The following is an 8,808-nucleotide window of genomic DNA, read 5'->3' on the forward strand; positions in this document are numbered from 1 at the left end:
AAAGTAGCCTTATGGATTTATATATTTTAAAATGTAATTTATTCCTGCGATGGCAATGCAGAATTTATTTGAAGCCAATATTTTTTGTATGTAAATTGTAAAGTGAATGTGAAAGTCTTTACTGTCAATTTTGATCAATTTAACGCCTCCCTGTTGAATAAAAAAAGTAATATTTTTGAAGGACTTACTGAGCTTACAAACTTTTGAGCAGTAGTATTTTATATATCGGTGTTGCTGTCGCTGTTTGGATTTAAATAGGCAAATGCTTAGAGTCTGTGATTGGATTATTATTGCAGTGATATTGTGTTTCTAGCATGTTAACAGTTCTTCTAACCCTAATTGATGTAGTTTGTAGCTTGTAGTTTGTAAGACACACCATGGCCATATTCATCAGGCTCAATTTGTGAAAGAATGGTTGGGAGGGAGCATAAAGAATAATTTTCACACATGAATTGGCACCAGTCCAGTCTTAAATTCATTAAAAGTCTTTGGGATGTGCTGGAATAGACTTCACAGAGTGCTTGACTCTTGCATCGTCAGTACAAGATCTGACCAAAAATGTATGCACCTCTTGATGGAAATAACATCACAATATTTATATATACACATACAAACATACACTCTGTGTTTATTCTCCCCTGTAGTATGACAGAAGGACTTGGACAACTGACGGATGGCATGTGTGGTCTCGATGACTTCACACACAGTCACGTGTACAACGTATGGCCTGGTTATGACTATGTCGGCTGGACCAATGAGAGCTTTCCCAATGGTTATGTTGAGATCATGTTTGAGTTTGACCGCACCCGCAACTTCACCACCATGAAGGTATAAAGTCTGTCATGTTCCGCTAATTATTTCCTCTTCTGCCATATGAACTTACTAGGAAAGAAAGCATAAGAGGGTGTTATTAAAGGTGCAATCTATGTAATTGCTGAAACTGAACTATAATTAAGCTTATTGTAAAGATTAAAGGTTTAAATTACCCAACTCTTCCTAAATTACACCCATAATAATGCTTTTGTATTCATTCTCTCTCCCTTTAATCCCAATTGATTCAGGTGCACTGTAACAACATGTTCTCCCAAAGGGTGAAGACCTTTCAGAAGGTGGTGTGTTATTTCCGCTCAGAGTCAGACTGGGAGGCCACACCTATATCATTCAGCCCTGTGATGGATGATGTCAATCCCAGTGCCCGCTTCGTCACCGTCTCACTCTACAATCACATGGCCAGTGCTATTAAGTGCCAGTACTACTTTTCTGACATCTGGATGATGTTCAGTGAAATCACCTTCCAGTCAGGTTAGTAAATGACCATGCAAAGACATCGACCCTGTTCAAAATTGTTTCGTAATGGCGCAGGCATTGGATAAATATAGGCATTTTAACTCCCTGATTTCAGATACAGCCATGTACAACACAACTCTGGCTCCCCCGAAGCCCGGTACTCCCACCAGTAATCAACCAGGTCAGATTTCCCACTGATGTTGAGTCATATGATGAGAACCAGCAGTTTCTATCAGGGACATGCACAGACATTTTGAGGGGCAGTGGCCCAAACCAAAAAAGGGCACTGAGGGAAGATTGCTAGGTCGAAATCATGTTTACCTGGTGATTTTGGGGTTCATCCAGCCAAGAGTGGCACCTCAGCAGATGAGGGTAGTGGGACAGTGGCTTTTGCCACCTTTGCACGTCCCTGAGTTCTGTGCCATTTGGATGAACTTCATTCATCTTTTCATCAATAATAATATAAGTTTAATTTATATAGCACCATTCCATAGCTCAAGGACACTTTGGAGGTTATTTTTCTCTTTTCCTCTTTCTTAGACGATGACCCGACCCACAAACTAGATGACAGCAACACCCGGATCCTGATTGGCTGCTTGGTCGCCATCATCTTCATCTTAGTGGCCATTATTGTTATCATACTATGGAGACAAGTGTGGCAAAAGATGCTTGAGAAGGTGAGATGGAATTAAATAAATGTAATATTTAAACCATGTAGATTATTTTATGTATTTGTGACAGGCAGAAGTTTACATAGCTTTAAAATGTGATTAAATAGACTTCTATGAGTCATTGAATGAACACACACAATATTTATTTTTCAAATAAATGCCGTTTAAATGCTGATTGAAAGCTTTCTATTCATCAAAAGAATCCAGAAAAAAAGAACCACAGTTTTCACAAAAATCATCATTGGTTATAAAAAAAAGAAGAAAAAAAGAAATTCTTTAGGACAAATCAGCATATTTCAATCATTTCTGAAGGATCGTGTGACACAGAATGGCTGCTTAGAATTTAGTTTTGTCATCACACTAATAAATTATTTGTTAAAATATATTCAAATAGAAAAGAGATCTATATAGAAATTAGTATTAGTATATAGTAATAATATTTCACAATGTTATTACTTAACTGTATTTTTGATCAAATAAATTCAGCCTTGGAGAGCAAAAGAGACTTCTTTCAAAAAGACCTTTCAAAAATATCTGAGCAAACTTTTGAGCAGTAGTGTGTGTCCAATCATGTCTAATTATGTGTACAAGTCTGATTTTAAATTATGTCTATGTCTCAGAATATTCCCAGAATAAGTTCTTGCATAATAAACCTCCATTCTGCTCCAGACCTTAATGTAATAAACAAGGATGATAATTATGACAAACTGTTATTGTAGTCTGACTGCATGGCCTCTGAAACAGAGTAATGCTATTTTCCAGTGTTTATATGAATAAAAAAAAGGCATGTGTAAGTGGATTGTGAATATGATTTCATAGATGCATAATGCATCAAACTACTAGTAAATATTTTAGACTTTTTTTAGCATTCTTCACTAAACATCCTTCATTCCAGGTGTCTCGGAGGATGCTGGACGATGAATTAACTGCTAGTCTGTCAATACAGAGTGAGACCTTCACCTATAACAACAACAACAACAACAGCCCCTCCTCAGAGTCCAGCGAGCAGGAGTCCAACTCCACCTATGAGCGCATCTTCCCTCTGGGACCCGACTACCAAGAGCCCTCCCGTCTGGTCCGCAAACTGCCGGAGTTTTCCCAAACATCCGAGGATACCGGTGAGTTCCAGAAGCGAAATTTGGAATATATAAGGAGGGTAATAGCATATATACATATACAGTATGTTTGTATTTTTCTGCAGCATCAACAAGTACAGCTTCCAAGTCTGCTCCAGTGAGTGTGCAAGAGGGTGTCCCACATTATGCTGAGGCAGACATAGTCAACCTGCAGGGTGTGACTGGGGGAAACACCTACGCTGTGCCCGCCCTCACCATGGACCTGCTGTCAGGGAAGGATGTCGCTGTGGAGGAATTTCCTCGGAAACTGCTTACCTTTAAAGAAAAGTTGGGAGAAGGGCAGTTTGGAGAGGTCAGTTCTAATATTTTCGAAAGAATGATAATACTCATTTGATTTTTTTTTTAGATTGTGTAGCTCAGTTTATGAAAGAATTTCATGTTCAATGCTTTATCATATGTTTTATGGTACATTACTGTTCAAATGTTTTTAAATGTAATGAATTCCTGTGATGGCAAAGCTGAATTTCCAGCAGTCTTCAGTGTCACATGATCCTTCAGAAATCATTCTAATATGCTGATTTGTTGATCAAGAAACATTTCTTGTTATTATCAATGTTAATGTTTTTTTTTGGGGGGGGGGGGGGGGGGGGGGGGATTCAGGTTTTCAGGATTCTTTGATAAATAGAAAGTTTAAAAGAACAGCATTTATTTGAAATTGAAATATTCCGTAACATTAATGTCTTTACTTTCTTTCTTTCTTTAATTTTTTTAAATCATACACAATTGCAAAATCATTAAATGATATCTGAATATAATAAATGGTTGTTTTTGCTGTTGTGTTGCCAGGTGCATTTGTGTGAAGCAGAAGGCATGCAAGATTTCATGGATGAGGACTTCTCCTTCGATGTCATTGAAAACCAAACAGTGCTTGTAGCTGTTAAGATGCTTCGAGCGGATGCCAATAAAAACGCAAGGTTTGCATGCTCAAATGTCACAATCGTGACTTCCATAAATTAAAGCACAACACTGACACTACATCCTAATCAACATCAAATGCATGCAAAAACCAAAATACAAAAGCCGTAACAGTGCTTACGCAAACTTTAATATTATGAGCAAAATGTAAAAGAAATACTACATACAAAAATGACAATTCTGTCGTTTCACATCCATATGCTGTTATTAGTTTTATGACAGAAAATATTTATTGTAATTAATTTCATTTTCATTTTCATTGATCCATCCCTCCATCTGTAACATCTAAAATAAACACACACCTGCCAAAAACCATAGCTCTTTTTCCCAATACCTTACAGGAATGATTTCTTGAAGGAGATAAAGATCATGTCACGATTGAAAGACCCCAACATCATCAGGCTGCTGGCAGTGTGTATGAGCTCTGACCCTCTGTGTATGATCACCGAATACATGGAGAACGGAGACCTTAATCAGTTCCTGTCTCGCCATGAGCCTGAAGGCATGATCGCTCTCCTCAGCAACGCTCCAACAGTCAGGTTGATACCAAATCTTTTTAAACATTTACATTTAAGTATAGAAATGGCAATTGGAAGTGCAATTATAGTGGTGGACTGGGACTTTAAAATCCCAATGAAAAATTAACACATTATTACAAAGGAAGTGTACAGAATGGCAGAAATAGAGTCAACAAGCGACTTTTAATTGCTAAATTTATTTTAAGGAGTGATCTTAACCAGGTTATGACTCATATTCTATGTTTTACTGTCTCAGCTACAGTAACCTGCACCACATGACCACACAGATCGCTTCAGGCATGAAGTATCTATCTTCACTAAACTTTGTCCATCGGGACTTGGCCACCCGCAACTGCCTTGTAGGGAAGAACTACACCATCAAGATTGCAGACTTTGGAATGAGTAGGAACCTGTATAGTGGAGACTACTACCGTATCCAGGGAAGAGCGGTGCTGCCCATCCGCTGGATGTCCTGGGAGAGCATTCTTCTGGTCAGACACACACACACACACACACACACACACACACATAAACTTGACAAAGGAAATAAGTTTTGTATTTTCTGGCTGCAAATACATTTCTAGTGACTTATTTTTCATACATGCTATAGGTTAAAACAGATTCTATGTCTATAAAAGTCTGACACGGGATGATTTTTGTCCTTTACAGGGGAAATTCACCACATCCAGTGATGTGTGGGCTTTTGGCGTGACACTTTGGGAGATGCTTACCTTCTGCAAAGAGCAGCCCTACTCACAGCTTTCAGATGAGCAGGTCATTGAAAACACAGGGGAGTTCTTTCGGGATCAGAGGAGACAGGTAAAAGAATGCTTAAAGTGATAGTTCACCCCAAAATGAAAGTTCTGTCATCATTTACTCATCTTCATGTTGTTCCAAATAGGCCTGCCACATTTTTTATTAATCCTCTGATCGTGTGTGTGTGTGTTTTTTTTTTTCGTGTTTTTTTTTCATTTTGCCAAATAATATTGAAAAAACTGTTGTAAAGTACATAAAGATAGTCAAAGGTTTTCCTTCATATGGAATGAAGGTTTGTGTGTTTAATCAGAATGCATTATATTGGGGCTAATCAATCAAACAATGGGTAACTATGACAACAAATAAGAAGCGGGAACATAGGAAACAAAGGCACAAGGAAAAAAGGAAGTACAAACATAAACCTAATAATTATATTATATTATATTATACAAATATACATTTTCATAGCATTCAAGTAAACACATGGGCCTATTTTATTAAAAAATTTATTATTATAGATGATTCCAAGTAAAACAATAATGTATTAGGAATACACTGTAAGTGACATGAACAAAACAGAATTATGATATGTCATACAGAATTATCTGTATGACAATTAATCATCACAACAAAATTCATGATAGTGACAGGCCTAGTTCCATACTCATAAGACTTTGGTTTAGCTTTTAAACAAGTAATATGATATTTTTAATAAAACATGAGAGGTTTCTGTCTAGGGCCGGAGTGGGGCCCATTTTCATCCCGGGATTTTAATGCCCAAGACTAACCCCAACAAGACACCCCCTTATTTTTTACTCCTCTCCTATACTAAATACTATTTAATAAATATTTACAGACTAAACTATGTTTGCATACATTCAACAATTAAACATATTATTATGCATAGCTGAAAAATGACCATGCTCATCTATGTTACACTGTTTTTAAAAACATTGATGGATAATTAATTCCCCTCGTTTCATATAAATTTATGGTTTTACGATGCCTTTCAGTGAAGGAACAGAAACATCTCATGTTTCATTAAAAATATCTTAATTTGTATTTTGAAGAGTAACCAAAGTCTTATGGGTTTAGAAGGAAAGGACATGAGGATGAGTAAATGATTACAGAATTTTTATTTTTGGGTGAACTAACTCTTTAATTGCTATTATGGAGAGGTATATGAGATTAAACTGATCCTATTAATCTAAACCACGTCTAATAGTTCGGAGTATTTTCTTATCCTCAGATATACCTGCCCCAGCCGCCAATGTGTCCGGACCCCGTCTACAAGCTCATGTTGAGCTGCTGGCACAGGAACACCAAAGAGCGTCCATCTTTCCAGGAGATTCATCACACACTACTGGAGTGCAAGCCGTAGTGTCCACTTACGTGCCAACCTTGGCACTCCCAGAGACATTTCAGTTCGCCCACAGGACTCCAGTCAACTACACACAGCAACACGCACTTAAACATTCCCATGTATAGGAAGTTTGATCAGAATCTATCATTTTTTTCTGTAGCTATTTTCAATGTGAGTGTGCAAAGGCAAACTGATATATATGTATATATATATAGTATGATTGAACTATACGCCCCCTAACTAAGTGCCTGCGGTTGGCATACAATACGTGGGCAGCACTAGGCTAAAGAAAATGTAGCAATGAATTTAGGCACCTTTAACACAGAAGAATTGGATTTTCAAATTCAAATAACTTTATTCTAACTGAAATATCTATAAAATATCTTTTCTGAATAGAAAGAGACATTAAAACATGGTATTGGCTACTAATGGGCCTTTTATTATTTTCAATTTAATGTTGTTTTCAGTATTTTGAGGCCGAAGACAGCTTGAATGTAAATAAGAATCATTAATTGACATTCAGATTCACCTTTGGTTTTTATCTTGATGTCATTTGACGTTTGTGTACATGTTCATCTCATTTATTGAAAATGCTAAAGTATTTCATTATTTTGCATATTTTATTTTTTTCTCTGTAGTAAACTGCAAAGACCACTTTCAACCAAGTGGAGTAACAGAAAGTTTATCTGGTTGCCACAGAATTTAAAATTCAAAATCAGAAAAAATTCAAATAAAATTGTAAATTTAAAATGTATAGTTATCCTGCAATTACCTATATATGTGTTTATATTTAAGTGTACTGCTTTACAGAAGTGTTTTGCTTGTTATGGTGAAAATGGTGATTATTTAAGTCCATTTCATTATTTTTCTTTGCTCAAAACAACTTTTGTATCAAGAAACAGAAATTTCAGCATAATGAGTTATAAATAGCCATAATCTTTTTACAGAAATCTGTTACAATATTTGCATGAAGTTGGATGAAATCCGATATAGTAAAATGACTTAATACAAATAGTAATTGTAAATTTTTTCATTATATTTTTCCTGTGTGTTCATCTATTCTCAAAGTAGGCCCGAATGGGGCTGTAAGTACATGTATTATCAGTTTTGTTGATCAAAGATGAAAATAAGCTTATTTTAAAGCTGTTTGTCTTTCTTTTAGAGTATATTCTAAGTGGTGCTGAATTGCTAAACTGTTGGATAAATACTGGATTTGTATTGAACAGATGCACTATGATGGTTTACAGTAAGTTGTGATGTGTTTTCGCATGTGAAAAGTGCTGCAAATGGGACACTCAGAAATCTGTTTTGTAATTAACTTGTATACTTGTAAATCATTTTTGTATGGTCATTGTATATGACTATAATATTGAAAATGTGTGCACCTTTTGGGGTCAGTTGAGATATCTGCCATTCTGTAAGTGTTTTGGTTGTGGATTTGAAAGTCTCTATCTACATGTATAGATTAATTTTAACATTCTTGACATGACTGATGAAGTTGCATTATAGATATGCTTTAATTCTAATTCTGCACTGTTTAAATGTTTTATCAACTGGTTTTCTCAGCAAGTCTATTAAAGTTTCTTCCTTCATACTATAAACACAAAACAGTAGGCTATAGTCCTTTCTGAGACTGAGTTTGTTTGCAAAAACCTGAAAATATTCAACATTCCACTTTATAAAACATTTTTCTAAAACATCATCTTTGTGAGGAGAGGGAAAACTTTTTTTATATATTCTCTACATTGACATCTTATCTTATCACAATGAAGGGGAAACTGGATTATTTTTGATCAATATGAAAAATATACTGCATTTTCTCTCTTTAATCGTTTGATGCTCCATTCGTATCCCAAAGTTTAAGTGCTGTATTCTTTTAATAGCAGTCTTTTCCCCCCCCACTAATAACCTTTTGTACATGTAGGCCTATGTGTTAGAAATTTGTACATAAGATATAATAAATTGATGAATCTCTAAACATGTTGTCTAGATATTTTATAATTATAAAAACAGATTTCATACTTTCACAGTAATAAAATGTGTATTTGTATGTAAATTTGACGTTTGTGTGCAGCTTATTAATTTTGACGTTGTCTGTAGGCTACTCGTTATTGCTTTTTAAACGTTCATATTTTTTCTACAAATAAATCTAATTTTAAAAC

General features: G+C 35.6%; 1 protein-coding gene across 2 annotated transcripts in view; it reads left to right on the plus strand.

Annotated features, from left to right (window-relative positions):
* ddr2a (discoidin domain receptor tyrosine kinase 2a) overlaps positions 1–8,707 on the plus strand; it is a 34,037-nt gene extending 25,330 nt beyond the window's left edge. The window contains exons 7-17 of one of the 2 annotated variants that reach the window (XM_082137386.1): positions 645–828; positions 1,062–1,302; positions 1,403–1,468; positions 1,828–1,964; positions 2,905–3,076; positions 3,160–3,386; positions 3,881–4,008; positions 4,351–4,548; positions 4,784–5,018; positions 5,197–5,346; positions 6,533–8,707. In XM_082137386.1, coding sequence (XP_081993512.1) covers positions 645–828; positions 1,062–1,302; positions 1,403–1,468; positions 1,828–1,964; positions 2,905–3,076; positions 3,160–3,386; positions 3,881–4,008; positions 4,351–4,548; positions 4,784–5,018; positions 5,197–5,346; positions 6,533–6,664 — 1,870 coding nt within the window. In that variant the 3' untranslated portion in view covers positions 6,665–8,707. Of the gene's footprint in view, positions 1–644; positions 829–1,061; positions 1,303–1,402; positions 1,469–1,827; positions 1,965–2,853; positions 3,077–3,159; positions 3,387–3,880; positions 4,009–4,350; positions 4,549–4,783; positions 5,019–5,196; positions 5,347–6,532 lie in introns of both variants that reach the window. The other variant, XM_082137385.1, reaches the window with a different exon arrangement.
* Positions 8,708–8,808: the final 101 nt, after the last annotated feature.

Source organism: Leuciscus leuciscus (genome assembly GCF_965113295.1).
Source record: "Leuciscus leuciscus genome assembly, chromosome: 14".
Taxonomy (NCBI): domain Eukaryota; kingdom Metazoa; phylum Chordata; class Actinopteri; order Cypriniformes; family Leuciscidae; genus Leuciscus; species Leuciscus leuciscus.